At 48.7% G+C, this 13,895-nt stretch overlaps 1 protein-coding gene across 2 annotated transcripts in view; it reads left to right on the forward strand.

The window, feature by feature from the left end:
• The first annotated feature begins 1,343 nt into the window (after window positions 1–1,343).
• The window catches only part of CACNA2D2 (calcium voltage-gated channel auxiliary subunit alpha2delta 2), a 222,560-nt gene continuing 210,008 nt past the window's right edge, over window positions 1,344–13,895 (forward strand). The window contains exon 1 of one of the 2 annotated variants that reach the window (XM_042799591.1): window positions 1,344–1,789. In XM_042799591.1, coding sequence (XP_042655525.1) covers window positions 1,665–1,789 — 125 coding nt within the window. In that variant the 5' untranslated portion in view covers window positions 1,344–1,664. The remainder of the gene's footprint in view (window positions 1,790–13,895) is intronic. The other variant, XM_042799593.1, reaches the window with a different exon arrangement.

Consider the following 13,895-nt stretch of genomic DNA (forward strand, 5'->3'; position numbering starts at 1 on the left):
TCCACCTCATTAAAAGAAGAATTGTCTCTGTGAACCAGCTCGAGCTGGAGTCAGTGCAGCAAATCCTTGTTGTTTCCATTTCTGTATCAGTGCTCTTCACCACACGAAATTCATGGTGTGTCTGGATGTGACCACGTGAGTTTAGGCAGCACTCTTGGTGCTCCCGGGATAGCAGGAATCGGTGTCTGGGTCTGTGGCACTCCCAAATGTTTCTTTTTCCCGTCAGAAACAAAGGATGGAGGCAATTCCATCCCTCGGTAAGTGAGCTCTCCTGCGAAGCACGGCACGGAGCGCTTCAGAGAAGCAACATCTCCCCACAGAAATCCTCCTCCCTCCCCAAGCTGGAAGGCTGTTAAACCTCCGTGCTGGGACCCAAACTGCCAGGGGCTTCTGTCCCTCCACCGCACCTTGCTCTTTTAGCGTGCAGGACCAAGGGGCCTTCGCGTCTTTAAAGCGCTGGTGTCTGGTTTGTGAGGCTCTTCCTCAGGAGATCTGTCCAGATACTGGCAATATTGCCAATATTGCACGTTTTCTGGAGTTAAAGAGGGCGAAGTGGCGCTTGCTAGGGGTTACCTGGCCCGTGATTGTCCAGGTTGAGGCTATCTGGGGAGGGAATCGGAGAGCGTGCGGGTGGCATTCCTGCCTCTGCCCTCGCCGGCTGTGGCGGCCAGCCTCAGGGACGCCGAGCAGCTTGGCTGGGGGTTTACAGAAGGTGAAATGACACTGTAGCTGCCCAGAAGACAGTGTTGCAAAATCCAGGCCTTCAAAAGTCTGGCTCAGAAACGCTGGCGATTTGGGGCCGTGTCTGTCAATTCTGTCATTCTGAATTTTTAGCCTGCCCTCTTGGCGCCCTCGCGAACGCTCCCCAAAGCCACAGCGTGCTTAAAAATACAGATATGTGTTAAAAAATCATAGCTGCTGTTATTATTATTTAACATAGCTGGAGATTCCCATCCGCTGCCGCGTCCCCGGGAGGTGGCCCCGCGGTGCCCGGCACGGAGGGCAGTGCCAGACCCGCGGGGGGCAGCACCCGCGTGGGAGTGGGGAAGGAGCCCACGAGGCCCCTCGCCGGGCGGGCAGGGCAGGGGGGGACCCGCCGCCGCGGCGGTACCCGGGGAGGCGCCTGCGTTTGCCTCCCCCCCACCCCGGCGGGGTCAGACCCCGGGCTGGGGGGGTTGGTGTCGGTTTGGGGGGGGGGGTGGGGTGGTGTATCGGTTTGGGGGGGGGGTGCTGGCGGGCTGGGGGGCTTGGAGCGGGGCGCATGCGCGGCGGCGGCGGGGGCCGGGGCGGTGCGGGGGGCCGGGGGGAGGGAGGCGGGCGGGCGGGGAGGAGGCAGGGCCGGGCCGGGCCGCCTGCCTGCCCGCCTATTTGAGGGAAAGTAGCGGTTCGCGGGCGCTCAGTGCCGGCCGCCGCGGAGAGGCAGCGGGCGAGCGGCCGCCGGTCGGTGCCCGCAGCCGGCGCGGCGCTGCCCACCCCCCTCCCTCACCCCCCCCTTCCCCTTTTTCCCTTCCACCCCCCTCCCTGTTTCCCCCCCCCCCTCCCCTTGCCCCCCCCCCGCCTCCCCCTGCCGAGGACTGCCGCGCTCGTCGCACGAGTGGCGGCGGGGGGAGCCGCCCCCGCGGGGGCCGCCTCTGCCCCTTCCCCGCCGCGCCGTTAATGGAAACATGGCGATGGCGGCTCCGACCGGCAGCGCGGCGCCCGTCGCCCCGGCCCTCTGCGGCCACCTGGCCCTGCTGCTGCTCCTCGCCGCCCCCGCCGCCCACGGCTACAGCTTCCCCCAGCAGCACACGTAAGTGCCGCCGCCCCGGCCGGGACCCCCCCCCCGCCCCGCCCCGCGGCTCGGCCCGGCGCGGTGGCGCATCGCGGGGCCGCCCCGGGGCCTGCGGGAGCGCCGGTGCCCGGGGCTGCCGGTGCCCGGGGCTGCCGGTGCCCGGGGCTGCCGGTGCCCGGGGCCGCGCTGCGCTGGGGGCGGGCGGGCGCGGGGGTCTCCGCCCGCTCCCCGCCGGAGCGGCGGGGCGAGGAGCGGACCCAAAGTTGCTGGAAAGCACAAACTTCCCCGGCGGGTGCCGGTGTGCAGGGCGGCTGCTGAGGGGTTAATGTGGCGAGAGGGGGAAAGACGAAAAAGGACTCTTTAATTTAATTTTTTTTTTTAATTTATTTTAATTTTTTTTTTATTTTTACGTTTTTTTGTATTTTCCTCCCCGTTTCAAGCACACAATATGGTACCCACAACCGGCCGTACCCACCGGAGTTGGAGCATAAACTAATAATAGATGGATAGTTCCACAGGCTGTCCGAGCTGGCGGTTCTTCCTCTCCCTCCCTCTGGACCGGCAGAAATGGGCTGTAATCTATTGAAAGAGAAAGTCGGAAAGCAGCTCATTTGGGTGAGGGGGTGGGGGACTGGAGAGTCGCTGCGGGAAGGATATAAATAGATTTTTTTTTGGGAAGAAAGCGAGCGTTTTGGAAGTTAATGTTTGGGGATATTTGCTAACACATTTGGCTCTCTTGCCTACCGTGATAACCCTGAAGCCCTGTCCCCCTCCACACATCCATGCGAAATCTTGCCGAGATATATTTTAAGAGGCTGTCATCTCCGTTATGAAATGCTCAGGTTTGTTGACACAAAACTGAGAAAAAAATCCAGACGATTCAAAGTAAAGGCTGACACCGTGTCCTTACAGTCTGCGTTTCTGAAGGTGGGGGAAAGATTTCAATGACATAGAGTTAATAATAGCAGTGTTGCCCTTAAGTTTGTGCTGCCCCAGTGGATGTGCACTGCTTTATGTCACAATTTTCTTGTCAATTTTGATTTTCTTAAGAGCAGAAATACGGTTTATATATATATGTCATAGGAAGTATTTTTGAAAGCCTTTTAGATTAATGCCTTTGATTTCAAAGTACATTTTTACAGGCATGTAGTCAGGCCTTCTGAAAAGAAGGCTTATCGGCAGAAGAAACAGTGTTGTTTATTTGGGAGAGCTGTAGCTTACAGTGTTAATATCTGGCTTCACCGAAGGCATGGCTGTTTGCACTCCTTGTTTATTCAGAAATATCTCCCATTCAAACAGATTAGTTCTGAATTCTTTTGGGCCGTGTGTCCATATTTCTAAATATCTTTAACCTTTGGGAGCTGCTGGGTTCCCTTTTCTTGGTGTCACGTAAATACAGAAATTCTTCAGAATAAGACCCTGAGAAATGTCTACCTACAGGGGGAGGCGAGGAAAGGGAACGTGCCGGTTCTCGCCCAAGTACCACAGCCGTATGGCCTGATCCAGCCTTGCTCTCGCATGAATAACCTTCACTTCCAAGAGATCCCTATGGAAGTAAAGGGTGTTATGTATGTGGTGAAGCACAGATGAAGTTTGTGGGATGTTTTTGGTATTTCGGCAGCTTTTCAGGGGTTGTATGTTGTTGCTTTCTCCTCCTCAGTTCAGAACGCATAATCATATTATAGAATAAATTTATTCTGGGTACCAGTTTACAAGTCAGAGATGTGTTTTCTTTCGAACTGCAGAAAGTTTTGTAAGAGGGTTCCCATAGCAGGAGAGTCCTACTTAAGGGAGGCATATAATTTGTAAATAACGCATTGGCCTTCCCTCACCCAGACTGATTATTATCTATAATGTTCTAACAAATTGTGCCAGCTTTTTAAGCCAAAGCAGTTTTATTCCAGAGAATTTGGTGGGGTTTACTAGGATAGATTTCGTTAGCTCTGTGCTCTCTTATCAGAGTGGGCCTGATCCTGTACTGAGAGAGGGAAGATGAGTAAAAGCTGAACGCACTGGCAAGGATTGACAATTTCTCACAAATATGAAGGAATGGTCCTGAAAAGGCCACTAATTCTGTGCGTGCCTCTGGTGGGAAGGAATGCTGTCTGGCTGCATCCAGAGAAGGGACACAGGACCTCAGATTGACCTGGTATCTTCTCAGTCGTTTTATTCCCCTTATGACCCGTTTTGTGAACCCAGAGAAGAGAAGAGTCACGAATGGATATTTGATGATGATGCGCAATTGCTGGGCAGTAGGTTAATGCTGTAACATGTGGGCTGAAATGCCTTGCGAGCTCTGCCATAGGGCTGCCGTGGTTGTTTCTCAGGTAGGAAATATTTAATGGGAGTAGAGAGTGCAATGGTAGCTGGCACCAAGGCTTGAACAATGCTCCTTAATTGACTGTTCCCCCCTGAGCAATTACTTGTTTGCACCCTTCTTGTTTTTAAAGACACTGGATATATCTTAAATCTTTTTGGAAGGTTTGTTGGTCAGGGGCTGAGTTGAACTGATGAGATGGGTGGCTAAATTCTTCCCATTACGAGCCAATTTTCTAGTACTCTGGACAATGCACCCTTGCGAATGATTCAGAGCATTGATTAGAAACCTTGTTTGTCTTTGGAGGTTTTCTCTGTAAATCACTTAAGTCATCTTTCACTACAGGACTCTCAAAAATGAGGCTGTTTTTTTAAGCAGCCCTAGAACTGTTTCATTTTGACAGGCAACAGACTGAATGATTAGGATATTTTGCCTAAGGAGGGGAGAAGAAGAAAATAATGATTCAATTTTTTTTTTTCTTTTTTATTACAATTGTATTAATTATCACCAGTGGTTCTGTGTGTTGATTCTTGGTTCCGTCCCTGATAAATCGCTGGTGTTCCACATTATCTCTCTCTTCCCGGGTAGCATGGTTTTAATCATCTTATGCTGAGCTAAGGAAGGCTCGGCTCAGCCAGTTGTCCAAAGGGGACATTTCTCATTGAGATTTAAAAAGCAAAATCCCAGATTGAAACAAACCCATTGGGGCGGGCGTGTTAGGTGATGTCCACTGACTGACAAGGCTCCTTGTACGAGAACGTGCATCTGTGTGGTCAACGGGATTAATGGCTGTGGAAAGAAAGGCTGTTGGTTACAGTTAATTTTTCTTCTAAATAGTACACAGAGGGACTCCTGGGGCAGCACGGTAACAACGTCCACTTGAATTTCTGAGACAATTGGTATTAGATGATTGAAAGCCTGGCCAGTCTGGGGAGTCCTGCACCTGTATTGCTGTCGCCTCCCGTTCGCGGGGATTTTGTGCGTGTGCGTGCCGGACAATGTGGCTGCCAGTGCCGCTGCCTGGGAGCAGAACAACCCCCCTCCTCACGTTGCGGAAAGGCTTATTGTCACTTGGACTTGAAAGAGAATTGCCATCTGCTAGAGGGTGGCGAGCCGTTTGCTTCTTGTGGGGAAGCAGGTGTGTGCAGAATTGCTGCACGTCCGCTGGTGAGGCTTGGCTTCGTCGCGGCTCTGCAGGACATCTCTGGCCAGCCAGCCGGAGGAGAAGGGGATGTCTGCAGGGGAAGGCGCCTGCCTGGGGACTGGGGTCTGGTCCTGCCTCTCCGGCATGAGATTCAGCACTTGTCACACGCCGGGAGTAGTTTTGGGCAGCAAGCTGGAGGTGTTACCAGAGTTCCTGTCAGATAGCGAGCAGTGAGTGCTCCCGCGGAGAGCAGCATGGCCTAAGAGGTGCCCATCGCCACTGGAAGGTGGGCTTGAGGCTGGCTCTGCCAAATTAATTGCTTCCTTTTAGCAGGTTTTGATCTGTACTTGTGTCATTTCACCCCAAATGAGGTTAATGATGCTGGTAGTGATGGCACATCTGGGCTAGCAGGGCCTGAAATAAATAACTCTATTAGGACTGGATGTTTTAGGGTTTGCGGGATACCGTGTAGAGGAAGCTCCTTCTCTTGTTCTACTTCCCACCTGCTGTGCAGTAAGAAAATCTCTTCCAATTACGGTTTTGATGCTTCGGAAGGGAACTTGTCTGGAAAGGAGCAGTGAAGAAGTGGGGAGATGGCCCTGCTTGTCTTCTTCTACACTCGGCTGAGCAGAGAGACAGCTCCCTGGGAGGGCAATCTACCCCAATGAGTGACTGACAGATAACGTGGCTCCATCCCTGCGAGGGCTGAGCAGCCTCCGTGAGAACTTGCACAAACACCCAGAGTCCCTGCAACAGCCCTGCGTGGGCTGTGCATCGGCGGCAGAATCTGCTTTGGGGGTGCGCAGAGGCACCCTGAACTGCCCAGAGGTAAAAGAACAGCCCCAGGGAGAGGATCAAATGTTCGTTGGGGTTTTTTTGGTTGGTTGGTTTTTGTTTTTTGGGTTTTTTTTTAATGCCATTTGCAATATTTCTTTGGCATTTTATTTTTTTTTTTTCTCCATTCCTGTTACTGTACCTGAATGCTTCCTGCTCAGGTATTGCATGGGGAAGGGGCAGGCATCACAGAGCAGGGCATTATTGCTTTCTTGCCCGTCCTTGTGACACCTTAGCACTGTACTCTGCTTGAAGTGACCCCCTTCAAGATTGTGGTTTCAGGAGCTTGAGTTTTTCAGCTGTATACACTGGAAAATTTAGGTTCTCTTTGGAGATTGTGTAGGTTTCCACTGAGGTAAGGCTCCTGCACGTAGACCTGAGGGTAGAAATGGGCTCGTGCTTGGCGTTTGACAGGCATAGTTCAGAAGCTGTGTTGTAAAGAAGCTTTCCATGTGTTGTATGCATGTGTGCAACAGCCCTTAAAAGCTGAAGGTGGTTGCATAGGGTCTAAATGGAAATCTGAAAATTTAACTTTGAATGAGCTTCCTGGTGTTTGGCTTCAAAAGCCATCAGAAAGGCTCTTGAGGGCTTAAGTGCTGGGGCATCTGCACTCTGTAACATTGTACATGTGCACAAACCATACAATTTAGACAATGCTTTTTTCAGCCAATGAAATACTCAAGTGGGATGAAATAAAAGAAAAAGTCATTACTGAGCAAAATACTTGAGTGAAATATTCGGCAAGAAAGGACAGTATCTGAATGTTTTGATATTTACTTTTCCAGGAGCCTCTTGAAAGCAAAATGTGTTTTGTTAGCAAAATTATTTTTTCCTCTCTGGGGTGTTGGTAATACTTTGTTGTTTTAGTGCTGTTCCTGTAATCTAGCCTTCATCCTCAAGTTTATATTCCTGGGTTGCATAGGGAATGGGGTTGTACAAACTGTTGTTACCGGAGACTTGGTTTGTATCAACAAGCTATTGGCATGGTTTTCTTCAGGCTGAAAAATTTGATCTTTCAGAGAATGCACATGGATTTTCTTCGTAACTTTGACAGTCGTCCTACGACCCTTCTGATTCTGTCTCAGCCAAATAGGTCATAAATATCATAAGGAGTACAAGGTGTTTACCCAGACCAAAGGATTAATTCTTCTTCTGTAAAACAAAGTGTTTGTCACATTGACTGATACGTGAGTGATCAAGATATTTAGCCACAATTTAGCCAGATCAGCTTGTGATGAGTCAAGGGCTGCAGGGCAAGAGACGTGAGGATCTGAACGGCAGTCAGGCCAGACAGAGGTTGCACGGTCTGTGGTCTCTCTATCTATTCATTAACTCTGCACAAGATCGTTATTCTTGCCTGTGATTAAGGTCCCATGCTGCCTCCTTGGAAGCAGCTTCTCAGCCTGGTGGGGCCAGTGCAGGAGCTGGTACAGCACACCTTCTCCCGAGGCTGCCTGGCTGGAGAACCAGGGCCTGGCCTCCTCCTCTTGCTTCTAGTACAGGCTGAGAACTCCAGAAGAGGTAATTGCTGATAGCAATCAGATTGGGTGCTAAATAGGGATATAAACCATTTAGTGCAATAGCTCTGATGATAATAAAGCCTTGGGCGCAGTTGCCAAAACAGAAGTTGAGTTTGAATATCTCTAATGAGCCAAGTGCCTTTGTGCAGTAGCACCACTGAAGTGCGTGGAGTTAAACCCAGGAAGTACAGGATGCCACGTGATTTTTAGCACTGATTATGTCAAAAATCCCTGAAGTCCTTGTAATGAAGAGGAGATCTTTAATAAGAGTAAGTCTTCTGCCCTTCCCTGACCATGATCCTTTTTTCAGTGTCCACGAAGGGTGGGAATGGAGCTGCTCTTTCCACGGACTAGGCTGGAGCTACTTTTGCATCAGTGGGTATCTGGTAAGAATCCACTGAAGACTTGGGCAGACTTTGGATTTCCTTGGGTTCTGCTGGTGCTAAAACTGTTCTGCTACTCTGTCCCATGCTGACACTTGGGGAATTCGTGAATCAATATGGGTTGTACCTACAGTGAGTATGTGTATCGCCGTGATAGAAAACCCGAAGTGATGGATTACACAAGGCACGTTCATTTACCTGACAAAGGTTGTCTATCCTGAATTATTTATGAGGCTTCACAGCATGCTAGTAAATTTTGTAAAAGCACTGGAGTCCTGGTAATGTGAGCCTCTTCACTGCAGCTTCCCTAGTAGAGTTCTGCTGAGAAGGTACAGGAGGTGGGGGATGGAGGAGGAGGAGGAAGAAATAGGCAGTGAGTGGAGGGATAGAGAGATACCGCTGTTTTCATGTGCAAATGATGAGGTGTGCAGAGCAATGAAGTGCGAATTAGTTAGATCATGCTGTGCATTGGAGCAAAAATCTGTGTAGTGTTAGAAAGCAACTTATGCTTGGGGGGGGCGGCAAAGAATGTGGAGTACAGACACAAGGACAGAGAAGGGTGAAAATATCGTGACCAAAATACCAGCAGCTTCCCATCTGTAGGATAGTTATCTTCAGAGGTAGCTTATTTAAAGCATACGTACTCATTTCGGTGAGGTTTTCTTATTTGGGTTCCGCTAAATGAAGGGCCAAGCCAGAGCTGGCCAGGCTTTTCTGTGTGGCCTTCGGGGACTGGAAGGCTCGCGAGTGTGCGGAGCAGGTGGCGGCGGAGCAGCCCCAGGATGAGCTGGGGGGTGTGTGGCCGGTGGACGCGTTAGGTCAGTGTTACCCGAGGGAGGGCGAGGGCAGTGAGAGGCCGAGTCCCGGCGGCAGCGTGCCGGCTTGCCTCGGTCCCTGATGGAACACCATTGCAGAGCTGGAAATCAGTGACGCGGCAGGAGCAGTAGAGGTTCATGATGTAGTGTACTCGATTTGTTGATAAATAGAGCCTTCCCCACGCTTTCAGGCTTCTGAGCCTCTTGGCCTTCCAAGCACAAACAAAGTTACCCCTTAAACTGTTAAATTGGTGGAAAGAATCTGGAAAGAGGGTTGTATCCATTTCCACTGAAGTGACAAATGAGGATATGATTCTCCTTATAAATACCAGTGCCTTTCAACTCATAACAGAGCTGAGTCCTGAAACTTTTCTCTTGTCACAAGCTGCCAGTCTGTCAGGCTCTTTTCCAGTAGGCACTTAATATTTTTCAGTCCAGCAGAATCCTGTACCTAAAGTCTGAGTTCACATTAATTCTTCTAAAAAGAAAACAAAACAAGGGGCATATTTCAAAGTGTATTTCAGAGCCAACCTTGTATAAACCCCTTATGCTTCAAAAATGTATAAAGCTCTCACTGATTTAATTTCTGTTGAATCAGAGATATTCTTGTATTTCAATTCTCATATCTATTAAACTTCACATAATAATATCTCTTTATTTTGGCCAATGAGCACTTTCTCTATCGTATGACACAGGGAGGGTCATGAATGCAGTGCCTTGTTTGCATTTCTAACGTATGGTGCGTTTCACAGTCACATTTTTGGCAGCTGTAACATGGACACCAAAGTAGAGACAGACTTAAGCCAAGCGAAGCGCCTAATATTCAACTTTATCAGGTGTTGAAGATTGAGTCAGATTCTGGGCTGTGTGTGGCTGAACATCTTTTTATTGCTCCATAACAAACTCAGTAGACCCAGGAGGAGCCAAAGTACCATTTCCTCATGTTTGCGGTAGTCTTATGAATTAGAGGTCTCTACTAAGCATTCACTGTAGTGTCATATTCTTGGGTTCAGTGATGGGGGGGAATGTATTTTGTGGGCTGCTGTGCTTCCAGGACCTCTGCAGGGGGAGAGATGCCCACTGCCCAGGTAAAAGTAAACCTTCTGCAGCAGTGTGTCATGCATACCAGGGGAAAAAACGATGGAAGAAACAGCATTTAATTATTCAAGACCTGCAAGCTGAAAAGGGTTTAAGGACAGTGAGCTAGGCATGCGTCACAGCTTTATGGGCACTCCGCTTTCCCCTCCTCCCCTGCCTGCTCTGGGAAGGAGGGTAGATTATGTGAGTATGAAAAAAAAAAAAAAAAAAAAAAAAAAAATCAATATTTTTCTCTTCACATAGCCCTTAGTTTTTATTTATTCAGGTTTTGTTTGCTGGGAAGTCTTAATAATTGTTGATCAGTGACCGAGGTGATGATGTTATTTTGCTTCCCACAGAATGACAGCACTTCCAAGAGCACAGAGCAAAAGAGCATCAGCTCAAAAGGGACCCTCTCTGTGCAGGGGCAGGGATGCTTCCATGCCCCTCCTTGGCTGCATGCTGTGGGACTGCTCATGATTGAGCCATTCCTCCTGACATTGGGTTTGTTACGACGCAGAAGAATTTGCTGTTGTCAGTCTTGCATGCTGTACTCTGCTACAGCTATGTTAGGTTTAAAAGCTGAGAAGCGTAAAAAAAAAAATCCAGATACTGGGACAAATTCATCCCTGATGTAACGATGCTGTGGGATTATGCTAGGGATAACTTTCAGGCCTTTGGCTTTTAAGTATGGTGGTGGTTGTGGTTGCTTCTGATGTGACTTTTATTGCGAGATGGAGAAAATAAATGAGTCTAACACATCTACTATCTGCTCATGCTTCGGTCCCAGTTTCTAAATAACCCCATTTAGCACCTGCCCGCCTGTTTGACCTGGCAACAAAAATGTTGTGTTGGCACTTCTGACATCAATACCGCCTTTTTACCCATCATCTTAAGGCTAAATTGAACCCTTCTGTGTCACTTGCTCCTCGCTATGTTTATTTGTTTTGATCTGGTCTTCACTTTAGAGAAAAATCTAACCAGCTCTGTCTCACTCCTACTGCCTGCTAGGGCTTGGGGCTCTTTTTCATGAGAAGTGGCTCCTTCCACAGGTGAACCTCATACCCTCATACCTTCCCTCTGCCCCCTGCCCAGATGTGAGGATGGAGCAGCCAGCTACGAGAGGGCTCCGACAGTCGCATCTTGGCATGAGCTCTCACATCACTGTTGGGGCTGCTGAGCTAACTCGGACCCTTCTGCCCTCGTACAGCCCTGTCCTGACTGCCTGGCTGCAGCCCTGTTCGCTCGAGCTGGCACAGCGTTGCCGCGCTGGAGGTGAGGCTGGATCCCAAGGCTCGTGCTCTGCGCGGAGCATTGCCTGTGGCAACGCTGGTGTGTGGGAATCTTCTTTTCCTGCCTTTCTTCTCTTGACACCACTCCAAGTGGAACCTTGCACTGAAAGCAGTGCTGGTTTGTGCCGTTTATGAATGTGATCATGTGTGCTGAAAGCAGCCTTTTTATTTTATAAGGGCCACTTAATAAATGTCACTGATTTGGTGACTCTTAGGCAACTGAGCGCATGGCCGCCTTCTCATTGGGAAGTGGCTGCCAGACCCGTCCCGGTCTCTGAAGTCACAGCTGGCTGGTGGAAGAGTAGGTTTGCCACTCGCCATAAAAAACATGTGGTGTTTTCATGGTAGCTTGGGTAGTGCTTGACTTTCATTCCTAGTTAAATCTACTTATTGCTGCATTTGTGCCATTTCAGTTATTATGAGATCCCACAAGATAGCATGAGGATTCTTGTATGTGAAGTTTCTTCCAGAGAAAACCAAGCAGCTGCAGAAATGAAAGGCTTAGGAAATGGTACCTGTCCTTACAGAGGAATATCAAAGTGATTGCAGTGTGGTGGTGGTGAGCTAAAAAGGGACCCGCTATGGGCTGTGGGTGAGATGCTCCAGCTGTTGTATTACCAGACGCCTATGTTGGGGCCACAGGTAATGCATATACCTGCAGCTTTTCTACTTAAAAATGTATGTCCCTTGTTGGATGAAGGATTCCTGTGCAAAGCCTCGTGCTTCAGGGGCTGAGAGGAATTGATGGTGAGTGCTGTTTCATCCTGCACCAGAGCAGCCAACTGGCAGTACTGGGTGAACTGCAGTTTGTTGAAATGTTCTGAAGTTTGTGAAGTTCATTGCACAGAAACCTAGATCCCACGACCAAAGTGAGAACTATTCCAAGTATATAATATTTTTTGGTATAAATTTCCACATGAAACCAACCTTGCTTCCTCATTTGGCTTGGCTACAATATTTGTTACAATGTCATTCCTTCTCATTTTTTTTCTACTGCTATGATGTTCAGGTTTGGTATTTATCTTCTAATAGTTTCTGAATAGTAGAGTGCTTGCATTACTGGTAGTGATATATAGTTAGTCTTGAGCACAGATAGCTGTGAGGAGTCTGGACAGACTCAGAGGCATGTTTTTGAGTGAGGAAATTAGCTTGGGAATTGTTGTTAAAATTGCTCCTGTGTTAATCTTGCTGTGATACCAGAGCTCCTGGCAGTATGTGGGTTAGCAAGATGCTTGTGGCTGAGAATGAGGGGAGATTCTCACTTTGGAAGAGTCTCAGCACAGACCTTGTCTTACACCTTTGCTTTGAGGCAATTTACACTGAGGAATTCGGCCCATTTTTCCATGGCCAGGCCTATCTTCCAGGTGTTCTCTTATCCTTGACTGATTTTCTGGCCTACTTTCTATCCACTACATGTTAAGAGATGACCAACCTGTCAGTCTTGGCTAGCATCAGGAGCAAAGCTTGTGTGCCTTAGGCTTGTTCCCTGGGGAGACGAGTAATTCTTTCATGGTACCCTTTGTTCCACATCCCCATCTCTCCCCGTTGCTGTATGAGCTTCTTGTCCTGTTCTCTATCTTCCACTCCTGATAATGTTTTTTTACACATGCTTTGTAATAGCACTTGCACTTCCCTATTGCTCATTTTGCTGATGAAATGAAGGCTTCAGAGACTCCAGTATGTCAGCAGTGGAGCAAGAATTGCAACCTGTCATGTAATTCCTCCTCTCTTTCTCTGAATAAAGAATCCATGCTCTTCATTTTGGGATAAATGTTTCTTCTGCTACGTACTAACAAGACATCAGATTCAACTGCGAGAAGTGTGGCCAGGAGCATTTGGACTCCAGGGACAGTATCTGTCCATTTCTTTGGTGCTGGGAAGGTGGGAACTGTCCTTGTGGATGAAAAGCTTTTCTGAAGGACACTATTCTCTAGCAGCTGCCTGGACATCAGAGCTTGAGCAGTGCTGTTCTCTGTACAGTTAGGTGGAAGGCAAGAGGGCTTGCTGCCGAGCGCTTACTGCACTCAGCACTGGGCTTTTGCCAGCGAAATGGGTGCCCTCCACTGCGTAAGCCCTGTGTTGGCTGCTCATGCTGTGTAAATTACAGTCAGGCACCTTTCCCAAGAAATGCTCTCTTTAAAATTGCATTTTTTGTTCTGATGATGCACTCATTTAGAATTGGTTCTCTTGTGCTCATTGCCTCCTTGTGTCAAGTGCTCACTAGTGGGACCAGTGTCAGGTGAACTGTCGGGCAGTAGCTCCCAACCATCCCTCGGACAGTACCCGAGATATCATCTGAACGTTTCCCACTCCCTGTGTGTGTCTCGGAGAGAAATTCTAGAGGCCATTAAGCTGGGTAATTTACATGCTTCTTGAGCCTGTGCCTAGGGAAATATATTTCACAGGTAATTTCAAATCTCTTGGCGTGTGGAAGAAGTCATTATTCTAAATAGAAAAGGGCTGGTGATGTCACGGGCCCCATTGAGGGGACCACATTAGAGACTGGGATTTTTCTCTCTTACAGAAAAGAGTCTGAGGCATTATATTCGTAGGGGTTTTGGATATCAGATGTTTTTGGTTTTAATGTCAATACTCATTTAGAAAAGTAGAAGAGAGAATTATCTTGTAATCTTAGATTTCAGTTACACATGAGTGTACTGTGTGTGAGGGCTGGGAGGAGATATACTCGGGGTTATCCACAGGTGTGTGAGTTTTCTACTTTGGTGTTCGAGTGCTTTCTTC

Source organism: Tyto alba, unplaced genomic scaffold (genome assembly GCF_018691265.1).
Source record: "Tyto alba isolate M040663 unplaced genomic scaffold, T.alba_DEE_v4.0 Super-Scaffold_3, whole genome shotgun sequence".
NCBI classification, from domain to species: domain Eukaryota; kingdom Metazoa; phylum Chordata; class Aves; order Strigiformes; family Tytonidae; genus Tyto; species Tyto alba.